General features: G+C 46.8%; 1 protein-coding gene across 1 annotated transcript; it reads left to right on the forward strand.

Moving 5' to 3' along the window:
* The first annotated feature begins 1773 nt into the window (after window positions 1–1773).
* Window positions 1774–7542, forward strand: LOC127340923 (alpha-xylosidase 1). The gene is made up of 3 exons (XM_051366693.2): window positions 1774–2234; window positions 2555–3210; window positions 5453–7542. The coding sequence occupies exons 1-3, from the start codon at window positions 1987–1989 to the stop codon at window positions 7336–7338; spliced, it is 2790 nt and encodes a 929-aa protein (XP_051222653.1). The 5' UTR covers window positions 1774–1986; the 3' UTR covers window positions 7339–7542.
* Window positions 7543–12097: the final 4555 nt, after the last annotated feature.

Consider the following 12097-nt stretch of genomic DNA (forward strand, 5'->3'; position numbering starts at 1 on the left):
TGAGTTGAGGCATATGGATCAAGAGTGGGATTTGTCCATCCCGATGACGGATAGATATACTCTGGGCCCTCTCGGTGGAATGATATCTAATTAGCTTGCAAGCATGTGACTGGTTCACAAGGGATATCATATCACGGTACGAGTAAAGAGTACTTATCGGTAACGAGGTTGAACTAGGTATGGAGATACCGACGATCAAACTTCGGATAAGTAAAATATCGTGAGACAAAGGGAATTGTTATTTTATGTAAATGGTTCTTTCGATCACGAAGTCGTCGTTGAATATGTGGGAGCTATTATGGATCTCCAGGTCCCGCTATTAGTTATTGATCGGAGAGGAGTCTCGATCATGTCCGCATAGTTCTCGAACCGTAGGGTGACACACTTAAGGTTTGATGTCGTTTTGAGTAGATATGGAATATGGAATGGAGTTCAAATGTTGTTCGGAGTCTCGGATAGGATCCAGGACATCACGAGGAGTTCCAGAATGGTCCGGTGAAAGATTCATATATGGGAAGTCATTTTTCGGGGTTCGGAAAAAATCCGGTGTTTTGACAGAAATCTACCGGAACTCTCCCAAACTTTGGGGGCAGGTATTGGACGACCCAAGGACCTTTTCCACCTATAAACGGAGGGCAAGGGAAGCCCCAAGAGGTACGCAAGTCGCAGCCCAAGCCCCCTCTCCCAAACCCTAGCCACACCCCTCCTCTATCCTCTCCCGCTGTGCTTACGGCGAAGCGCTGCCGGAGATCTCCACCACCACCATCACCACGCCGTCGTGCTGGCGGGATTCCGAGGAGGATCTACTACATCCGCTGACAGCTGGAACGGGGAGAAGGCCGTCGTCATCAACACCGTACGTGTGACCGAGTGCGGAGGTGCTGCCCGATTGTGGCACCGTCAAGATCTTCTACGCGCTTTTGAAAGCGGCAAGTGATCGACTACATCAACAACGAGATCTAATCTCGTAGGCTTTGGAATCTTTGAGGGTTAGTCTCACATCTTCACTGCGTTGCTACCATCAACAACGATATCGCGATGCCTTTTTCGGTCTACCGTCACGACGGCGCAGCGGGCGCGCACGGCAACCCACTCCTCCGTCGGCATCGATGCCGACTTCTCCTTCAATGTAACCTTACACGGCTTCGCTGGTCCCTTCACAGCCGCCTTGTTTCTCGGAGGCATGTCAGAAACAACGACAACGAAGCGGGCGCTGGAGAGGAGGGCGTGAGCTGGAGTGCAGGCGGGAGCTCGACAGTAGGACATGCGAAATGAAGCAGCGAGCGAGAGGAGAGGGGAATTGGTGAATAGAAGTAGGGTTTTGGAGCTAGTGACTGTCACATAGAGCCAACATGTGAAATCCGACATGTCACCGAGGCCGGCGCGTCCAATTCAAGCCTCGTTCCAAGGGTCGGGCGTGGACTCGAAAACACATCCACTATTTTTGAGGCGCGTCGATGTGAGCTCAAAAATAACACCGATCTCTAAATCACTGTTAACATCACTACGAGTGCACCGGTAAAAATGCTCTGAGTGCACCGGTAAAAATACTCTAAAACTACATTACAAGCAACCAATCACACCCTCGTGCTTCTTTTGTTGGGAACCGCCTCTCTGTTGCAAGGAGTGACCGTCGACCATACCCAGTCTACCGTGGCAGTTCTCCGGCCCCACCTGTCACGCACCGATACAATGTACTTTCTCGACGACACGGCCACGGTACGGTGTCTATAAAGGAGGGATGTGCTCCACCTCCGTTGAACATGCCACTCACTCAATGCATGCAGCAGTACTCCTACTGCACACTGACGCTCTCTCTCCCCTCATTACTCGCGTCATCACGGCTCCCTCTCTCTCTCCAGCCACCTGTGAGTGACACTGCTGCCCGCAGACACGTCTCTGCAGCAGTCTGTACAAACGGGTCGAGCTTCAGCCAGTGAGCGAGCAGAGGGGCGGTGACGACGAGCAAGTGAGACAAGCACAGCAATGGACGCTCCCCACCTCCTCCTGCCATGGCGCCTTCTTCTCCTCCTCTTGTTGACCTTGGCAGGCAGCAGCACGGCCAGCAATGGCGCCTCTGCGCCGGCACCGGCGCCCAAGCCGGTCGGGTTCGGGTACAAGCTGGTGTCTTTGGTGGAGCGCCCCAACGGGGGTGGCCTCGTCGGGTACCTCCGGGTGAAGCAGCGCACCTCCACCTACGGCCCTGACATCCCTCGCCTCAGGCTCTTCGTCAAGTGAGCTCCTTGTTCTTCTTCTTCCCAGTTTTTTATCCACACTGCTCCATGTTTTTGTAGTACCACTAGCTTTCTTTGAGTGGAATGTTTGTGGTTGTAACAATTGCTTGTTCGATCTGGTAAAGATAGAAAAAGAGAACCCTGAATTTGAGGGAATTGGTCCGCGGAAATTAGAACTGGGAAATTGCAATGTGTTCTTGCTTCGATGAAATAGTGCAGTTCAGTCACGAGTGTACCAAATTCATTCTTCGAGAACAATGAAATGCAATGCAAGCTCATTTCGTAATGTCCATGGCAAATTGGCAATGCTGTGTCTGCAGACACGAGACCAAGGACAGGGTGAGGGTGCAGATAACGGACGCGGCGAAGCAGAGGTGGGAGGTGCCCTACGACCTGCTCCCGCGCGAGCCATCCCCGCCGCTCGCCGCCACCTGCCCCGGCCCCCCGTTCACCGCCGCCGAGTACGCCGGCCAGGACCTCGTCTTCACCTACGGCCGCGACCCGTTCTGGTTCGCCGTGCACCGCAAATCCACCCGGCAGCCGCTCTTCAACACCAGCCACTCCCCGCTCGTCTTCAAGGACCAGTACCTGGAGCTCACCACCCGCCTCCCGGGCGACGCGGCGCTGTACGGGCTCGGCGAGAACACGCAGCCGGGCGGCATGAAGCTCCGGCCCAACGACCCCTACACGCTCTACACCACCGACGCCTCCGCCATCAACCTCAACACCGACCTCTACGGCTCCCACCCCGTGTACCTGGACCTCCGGAGCGTCGCCGGCCGCGGCGTCGCGCACGCCGTGCTGCTGCTCAACAGCAACGGCATGGACGTCGTGTACACGGGCACCTCGCTCACCTACAAGGTCATCGGCGGGATCCTCGACTTCTACTTCTTCGCCGGGCCCACGCCGCTCGCTGTCGTCGACCAGTACACCGCCATGATCGGCCGCCCCGCGCCCATGCCCTATTGGGCATTTGGTAAGGACTGGCTGATGCACTCTGTTTGTCAGTCATATTTTGTTGTTGTTTCGTCTTTACTTTGGATTGATTGTGTTGTTTATCGTTAACGTTTTGTCTGGTTATTCTTGATCCATTCATAGGTAGCTTATGCTATGGTTAGCTTAAGCCCAGATTGGCTGACTACATATGGGTTTCTTATACTGTATAAGTGGAACATTGTCAGTTTGGTCGTGCACACTAATTTAGGTTGAGTTTCAGAAGATAACAACTTATTTGTTGGACCAATGCTGGATGTGTGCTATATCCAACCATAGAATAAGAATAGTACTTATTAGTTGGACAGAAATATGAATCTGTCTGCAAGTAGAATTACTCATAAATATATCCTGGCATCTCTGAACGTCCATCTAGAAAAATAGCAAGGCTTGTCTCCTTGCTTGGAAATAGTGGAATATATACTGCTCTGAACTTGTTCGTTTGTGGTCTAGGCATATATGCCATCTTGGTAACTGTGTGAATCTACTAAGATTCGTTTGTGAATTTTGATGTTTCTTTCTTATGATTTCACCAAAGATTCCCTAACTGTGTAGATTCCCAAAATCTAAAAACCTGCAGAGAGCAATTAGGTTCAGTCAGATGATATGAGTGGAGTATTGCCAGTCAGGTGCACACGAAATTAGGTTCAGTTTCAGAAGACTGCAGAGAGCAATTAGGTTCAGATGATATGAGTGGAGTATTGCCAGTCAGGTGCACACGAAATTAGGTTCAGTTTCAGAAGACTGCAGAGAGCAATTTAGGTTCAGTCAATCTGGTTGTTAGGTTCAGTCAGTCTTGATCCATTCATAGATAGCGTGTGTTATATTTAGCTAACGTCCAGATTGTCTGATCAAATATAGGTTTCTTATGCTATGCGTGGAAATAGTGTCAGTTTAGTGCACACTAATTTAGGTTCAGTTTCAGATGATAATAATATTCTTGCTAGACCCATGCTATATCCATAGTGTACCATATTTTGCGGTATAATAAGTATAGTACTTGTACAGTTATATCTACCTCCTCGTAATTGTGGCATTTCTGCAAGTAGAATTAGTCATAAATATGTGCCGGCGTCTCTAGATGTCCATCTACAGAAATAGAAGGCTTCTCTCCTTGCTTGGAAATTGTGGAATATATACTCCCTTCTGAATTTGACAAATTTTTTCTTTGCAGTCTAGGCGTCATCACTATATAATCTTATATGCTGTCTTGGTGATAGTAGGAATCTACTAGGATTGCTTTTTGAATTTTGATGTTCCTTGCATTATGATTTCAGCAAAGAACTGTCCATAGCTGTGTAATATCTAGTTATCTGAAAACCTGTAGATTGTGGTTCACCTTTGTTTACTGTTTGTAGAATGGTTCGTGGCACTGCTTACCCCTTTCTAGCAGTAGTATGCTGTAAATATAATCTTATAATATTAGGCTTCACAATGACCTCTCATCTACGGAGCCTCTCATAATTAGGGGCTCGGCGTATTTTAAGCGGGAATTTATTTCTCACTTTGGGATTTTGAACACATCATTAGCATACCAGCTAAATTGAACGCTAGACTTTGCCCCCTTATCTGTGTAACTTGCTAGCAGTAAGTTATGTTTGGTAAGAAGTTTTAGCTATGTTGTTAGCCATATATTATTATAATGATTATTATTATTACTATTACTATTATCATTACGGAAGCATCACATTTCTCCTAGGCTGCTAGGTTAATAGATCATAAGTGATGGACAAACCAATCATTTTTGTATGCATAGGAATCTGAGAATGTCTTGTAAACCTTTCTGATGCATCCAATAATATGTATTTGTACTAGATAGATATTGTTGGCTGTCACTCACGTGATACTGATGGAATTTACTTTCATTCTACTGATATTCCCAGCTCGTGGGCCAGCTTGCTCTGAGAATGTCTGCAAAACAAAAACAAAATTTTCTCTGAATGCGGTCAGAGACCTGTGATAAAATACCAAACAGCAATAAATTTTAGCGGTTGTCTGTAGTTCGATATCTTGCAGCACTTGTGGTCCAGTTGCTATCACCATATACTTTATCACCACTAGAGAAATAAAAAATGTACATGCAGCATACAGAGATGTAAATCATTGATTTTGTACCCTGTAACCATTCAACATTGAGTATTTTGCAGTAGCAAGGTAGGCGTAAATCTATAAAAAAATATGCAGTAATCTTCAAATATCTGATTGTTTTGAATTATGGTTTTCAGGGTTCCACCAATGCAGGTGGGGATACCAGAACATTTCCGTAGTCGAGGGTGTCGTGGAGGGCTACCGGAATGCAGATATCCCCCTCGACGTGATCTGGAACGATGATGACCATATGGATGCCGCCAAGGACTTCACGCTTGACCCCGTGAATTACCCGCGCCCGAAGCTGTTGGCGTTCCTCGACAAGATCCACGCACGGGGGATGAAGTACATTGTCCTTATCGACCCTGGCATCGCCGTGAACAACTCCTATGGTGTGTACCGGCGCGGCATGGAGCGCGACATCTTCATCAAGCTAGATGGGCAGCCATACCTTGCCCAGGTTTGGCCTGGCCCTGTCTACTTCCCAGACTTCATAAACCCCAATGGCGCGTCGTGGTGGATCGACGAGGTACGGAGGTTCCACGAGCTTGTGCCCGTGGATGGGCTGTGGATCGACATGAACGAGGCCTCCAACTTCTGCACTGGCAAGTGCACGATCCCGACGAAGCACAAGTGCCCGATCCCGGACTCGAAGGAGCCATGGCTATGCTGCCTGGACTGCAAGAACCTCACCAACACCAGATGGGACGAGCCACCTTACAAGATCAATGCTTCCGGGCAGTCGGCTCGTCTTGGCTTCAACACCATTGCCACCAGCGCCATGCACTACAATGGCATCCTGGAGTACAATGCGCACAGCTTGTATGGCTTTTCGCAAGCCATTGCCACGCACAAGGGGCTGCAGAGCATCCAGGGCAAGAGGCCGTTCGTCCTGACGCGGTCCACGTTCGTCGGCTCTGGCGCCTACGCCGCGCACTGGACCGGCGACAACAAGGGCACCTGGGAGAACCTCCGGTACTCCATCTCCACGATCCTCAACTTCGGCATCTTCGGCATGCCGATGGTCGGCGCCGACATCTGCGGGTTCTACCCGGCGGGCGAGCCGCCGCTGGAGGAGCTGTGCAGCCGGTGGATCGAGCTCGGCGCCTTCTACCCGTTCTCCAGGGACCACGCCAACTTCGCGTCCCCGAGGCAGGAGCTGTACCAGTGGGCGTCCGTGGCCAAGTCGGCCCGGAACGCCCTCGGCATGCGGTACAGGATGCTCCCATACCTGTACACGCTCAACTACGAGGCGCACCTCACCGGCGCCCCCGTGGCGCGGCCGCTCTTCTTCTCGTTCCCGGACTTCGCGCCGTGCTACGGGGTGAGCAACCAGTTCCTGCTCGGCGCCGGCGTCATGGTGTCCCCGGTGCTCGAGCAGGGCGCGACGTCCGTCAGCGCTGTGTTCCCGCCGGGCACGTGGTACAACCTGTTCGACACGAGCAAGGTGGTGGTGGGCAGCGGCTCCACAGTCAAGCTCGACGCGCCGCTGAACGAGATCAACGTGCACGTGCACCAGAACACGATCCTGCCGCTGCAGCGCGGCGGCACCATCTCCAGGGACGCGCGCGAGACGCCGTTCACGCTGGTGGTGGCGTTCCCGCTCGGCGCGACGGAGGCGGACGCGGAGGGCGCCGTGTACGTGGACGACGACGAGCGCCCGGCCATGGTGCTGGCCGAGGGGCAGGCGACGTACGCGCGGTTCCACGCCTCCGTGCGCGGCGGCAAGGAGGTGACCGTGGGGTCGCAGGTGTCGATGGGGACCTACAGCCTGCGCAAGGGGCTCGTCATCGAGAAGATCACGGTGCTGGGGCTGCACGGCGCCGGCAGGGACCTCGCCATCCAGGTGGACGGCTCGGACGCCGCTGCCATTGCCACGTCCAGCCCCTACTTCGCAGGTGCCGGCGGGGAAGAAGAGGTCGTGGAGGGCGGGCAGAGAAGCGTGACCATGGAGGTCGGTGGGCTGGAGCTGCCGCTCGGCAAGAGCTTCACCATCACATGGAACATGCACATCGAAGCATAGACCAGAGGCACCACTCACCAGGCTCTGCTTGTGCTTTTATGTGCAAGTTCTTCGTATCTAATTGGGAGTGTAGTTCGAGTTCCCGCCATGCCGCTGCTCATGTAACTTGTGTGTTGGGTTACCCTCAAACACTATGTGTGAACACTGATTCGGCCATTGGATTGGAGCTTAGTCTTGCAGAGAATAAAACTGCATTTTTACAGAGATACCGATCTTCATCGTCGCAGAAACAGCATTATACACATAGTGCACCTACTAATTGCAGTTAGAAGTTTAGATCCTCGTCCTCCAGTTGTTGCGTATCCGTTGACTGCATCGTCATATTTTGCAATCGCACCTCTTTGCTGCACTAAAGGCGATGAAATATCAGCCTAAAGAACAAACAAGCCGTGGAAAAAACATCACCGACCAAACCTTTTTGCTCTGTAGAATTTTTCTTTTTAAGTTTTATAGCACTCAAAGAACTGGATTTTCAATCATGTAGTCACTAGTTAGCCATTCAGTCCTAGAAAACAAAAGAAACCAAAAGCACTACAAACAAACGAAAAAACAATAGAAAGCATTTAATGGGCATCATCTATCTTCGAAAGTCAAAACAGAAGAAAAGCCCCACATAATCGGGAAAACCTATACATTGACCAGGTCGGTGGCTACCGGCCACCGCACACCCCCTGGTCGGGTTTGGGCCAGGCCCATTTATTATATTTAGCCTGTAGTAGTTCGGGTTTCCATTCCATTTTTTCTTTTTTATTTTTATGTTTCCTTTTTCTATTTTCTATTTTTGTTTTTTATATTAATTTTTCAGATTTGGAAAATTAATTTTTAAAAGTTGTTTAAATTGAGAAAATGTTCAAATTCAAAAATGTTTAGATTTGAAAATTGTTCGAATTTGAGAAACGCTCGAATCTGAAAAACATTTAAATTTGAAAACCATTCAAATTTGAAAACCGTTCAAATTTGAAAACCGTTCAAACAAAAGTTGATCAAACAAAAAATTGTTCCAATAACAAATTGTTCAATTTTAAATTTTAAATTTTGTTCGAAATTTAAAACATTCGGATATTTTGAATTTTGTTGAAAATTTAAAAATGTTCATTGAAAAAAAATATTAGTTTAAGAAAATAGTTCTGTAAAAGTAAATATTCCAAAAAATAGAAATAAGATACATGACAAAAAGAAAAAAAAAGAAAAAAAAGAAACTATATTACCTGTTGGGCCGCGGCCCAGCTAGCCACCTTGGCGTGCGGGAGGGTGTGCAGCATCTGCACGCCTGCCGACCAGCGAGGAGCTCCCCACATAATCTCCGTTTACCGGGAGCTCCTCGCCACCGACCTGGTCGGTGGGTGGAAGGCACCGCACACCCCCCCACGATCCAGTAATTTAGTGGGCCACGGCCGTGAGTTTTTTTCCTTTTCTTCCTTCTTTTCTGTTTATATTTTCTTTTTTAAAATCTAACACTTTTATAAACTTTTTTCGAGAAAAAGTATTTCATAAAATTTGAACCGTTTTCTGAAACCAAAACAGTTTTTAAATTTGAACATTTTTTGGATTTGAATATTTTTCAAAATTCGAATATTGAACAATTTTTTAACTCGAATAATTTTCAAAATTGAACTTTTTTGAATATGGACAAATTTCGAATTTGAACGATTTTCATATTTGAACAATTTTCAAATTTTCAAATTTGAACGATTTTCGAATTTGAATATTTTTGAATTTAAACATTTTCTCAATTTGAAATTTTTTGAAAAATCAAAATTTTCGAATGTAAAAAAATATAAACAAAACCGAAAACAGAAAAAAGAAACCAGAAAAGATTAAAAAAACGAGGCTAAACAGCCACTAATGGGCCTGGCCCATACCCGACCGGGGGTGTGCGGTGGCCGGTAACCACCGACCTGGTCGGTGTATAGGTTTTGCGCCGTTTACCTACTTGATGAGACGAAGGCATACAAAGTAACCGGAACCTATACGCGTCTGGCCCATTAAGCATTTTCGAGTTTTGTCCATTGGGTTTCCTTTTTCTGTTCTCTTTTTTTCTTCAATTGTTTTTTCCTGTTTTTTTTTATTTTTTATTTTCAATTTTTATCTTCTACAAATAAGAAAATTGTTATGATCATAAATAAAATGTTCAAAATCAAAAGGGTTTAAATTAAAAAAAATCATATTTGGAAGTTGTTTGGACTTTCATTTTTTCCCAAATTTTCCAAAAAATATATATAGAATTTTTCAGATTTGAAAATGTTCAGATTTTAAAAGTGTTTTATATTTTAAAACAATTCGAATTATAAAAATGCTCAAATTAAATAATATTAAAATTTGAAAATCAGATGAAAAATCATCTTTCGGAAATGAACATCTTTTCAAGACCACGGAAGACTACGCAGAAACCGGAAAACGAGACAAAACAAAAACTAGATGGAAAATTTGAAATAAACCTAAAAAAGCTAACCCGGTAATATGTGGGCCTCGCCCAAAAAGTAGACAACGTTGTGCGGCTCTCTCCTGTATGGGCGCATTACGGTATCGCTTTTAGGATCGATTTTGACCGCTTTAATTCGCTTACTTGTTTTTTGCTTTGCCTGTAGATGCCGAGGACATCGTCCTTGTTGCAGATCGTGATCAACCTAAAGGCAGGTCTAGCAGCCAAACTAGATTTAGAAACTTCCGACCGTAAGCCCAGCTTACACGCCGTGCAGTGCAAATGCGCAGTCATGAACCTGCTTGGAGCATAGCACGTCCTTGCCGCTTATCCTCTTGATGGCAACATTGATCCCAACGGCGTTGGAGTTTGGTGGCGACGGGGAACCACATAGGTTTTGGCCGGTGGCGAAGAACGATAGTTCCAGCGAAGTGCTGCCCGGGCAAGTGGCACATTGACTTTGTTGGCCCATAGATGGTACGGATCCTTGAATGTTGTGGGCCCACAGTAAGAATAGATATATGGAACTACACCGCATGAATACATCACCATTGTGTCTACCTAGGAACATGTGGTTGTCACAGACAAGGTGAAGGTTGTCACCTAAGAACTCGTTTGCAATTTTCTAGATACTTATTTCTTTTTAGCAATCAGAGTGAAATAAATCGCTATCTTCACTTGAGCGAGGGGTGCATTTTTAAGAAGTTTGACCACTAGAGAGTGTGTGGTCATTAATGGCCAAAGAATATTACAACGGAAATGTACTAAATAAGATTTTACTAAATTCATCTATTACAAGATTAATTTATGATAATTCATACAAAAATTCATAGTTGCATCTATTTTAACACATCAAAATCTACACTGCTTGCATCCTCATAGTGAAAAAAATTACACCGTGTCTTTGTGATTATGTCTATCAAAACTTTAGATATAAGATTCGTGAATAATTGGAGGTTGTGAGCACTACATTCCATTATAGTTTTCCACGGCTTAGCTAGAACCTTGTCATGAACCTATTAAAATAACAATTTCAAATATTAAATTGACTCTAACCCATGAGCCACTAGTGTTTCTTTTTTAGCTTTGTACAAGTTAGCAACGTCGTATCAGGTCGGAAACAAACACTACCTAACTAACAAGTTTATATGACACTTTTCGGATACCCTATTTCAATTTACTGGCTCAGTCTCGTAGCCATATATATCTTGAACTTCGATACTTGTTAACTTATGTTTCACACGTAGACGTTTCACTTATGTACGAATAAATTGGTGCCACGTGACATCCATATAAGCTTCCAACATATAAATCTTTATCCTATAGTACTCTTGCGCACATCTGTAGTCTCTAGGTCACGATTTACCTTCAAAATATCAGAATCTTCTTTCTAGAACCTCCACTAGTCTCTACTACTTATAAAGGCACGAAGTTGTGTAGGAAAATTAGATCTCAGCCGTTCGCACTTAACCAATAAACGACCCAGATTCGTTTGTTCTCCCTCCGTCTCCTACCATGCCCACGACAGCTAATTAAACACCCTCTCCGCTGATTACTCTTCTCCTTCCTCCTTTGGCGGTGCGATTCATGGAAATTAGGCTCGCAAATTACTAGGCATGTCTCTCTTCTCTCACCACGATCTCCCCTCAAGCCCGCCGCCATTGCCCCTGCGATTGCCTCCTCGAAGTTCGATTCCCTACATCCTGACCCTGCATACCTTTGTCCCGCCGGATCACTCCCCTCCATTGCAGCCTCCTTTAACCGCGTGGAGACGTCGACCTGTATGATGCAGATGGGAGTAAGGGACATCTGGACATGGTCGCGGTCGTCGCGGTCGCCGCGCCCCTACACCTCGCTGCCGCCTTCAGCCTATACCTCACAACGACTGCATTTCCTCTCGATCAGACCAGGAGGTCACACATGGCACCAGCATCAGGTACTTCTTACTTGCGATCTATTAGCCTCATCTGTTCAGACTACTTTCGGGATCGGAACAGGCCGAGATGGGATGGAACAGGTCAAGTTCCAGCTGCTCCATCGGTGAGCAAGACCTCCGGTGTATACCCCACTAACCGCCCGTCGCCGGTCAGAACTCCATCAAGTTGTACCTAGACACACTCTCCACCACGACAAGCCTGCTACACCACACCAGCCCGTCCGTGCTCCACCTACAGAAGACATCACCAACCATCCCTCAACTCCCTTCAAGCTTGAATTGATTTTCGATTGGGGATAGTACTTCAGATAATGGTTGTTTTTAACTGAACTGGGGATTAGTGATACTTTGTATGATCATTTCAAGTAGATGTTCCAATGTAAAGGCACTGATTTCATATT

This window comes from Lolium perenne, chromosome 3 (genome assembly GCF_019359855.2).
Source record: "Lolium perenne isolate Kyuss_39 chromosome 3, Kyuss_2.0, whole genome shotgun sequence".
NCBI classification, from domain to species: domain Eukaryota; kingdom Viridiplantae; phylum Streptophyta; class Magnoliopsida; order Poales; family Poaceae; genus Lolium; species Lolium perenne.

Excerpts from the sequence above, each read along its gene's own strand:
- LOC127340923 (XM_051366693.2), top strand. The coding sequence starts at position 1,987 with ATGGACGCTCCCCACCTCCTCCTGCCATGGCGCCTTCTTCTCCTCCTC. Across the intron at positions 2,235-2,554 it reads CGCCTCAGGCTCTTCGTCAA|ACACGAGACCAAGGACAGGG; the intron begins GTGAGCTCCTTG and ends CTGTGTCTGCAG. Across the intron at positions 3,211-5,452 it reads CATGCCCTATTGGGCATTTG|GGTTCCACCAATGCAGGTGG; the intron begins GTAAGGACTGGC and ends TATGGTTTTCAG.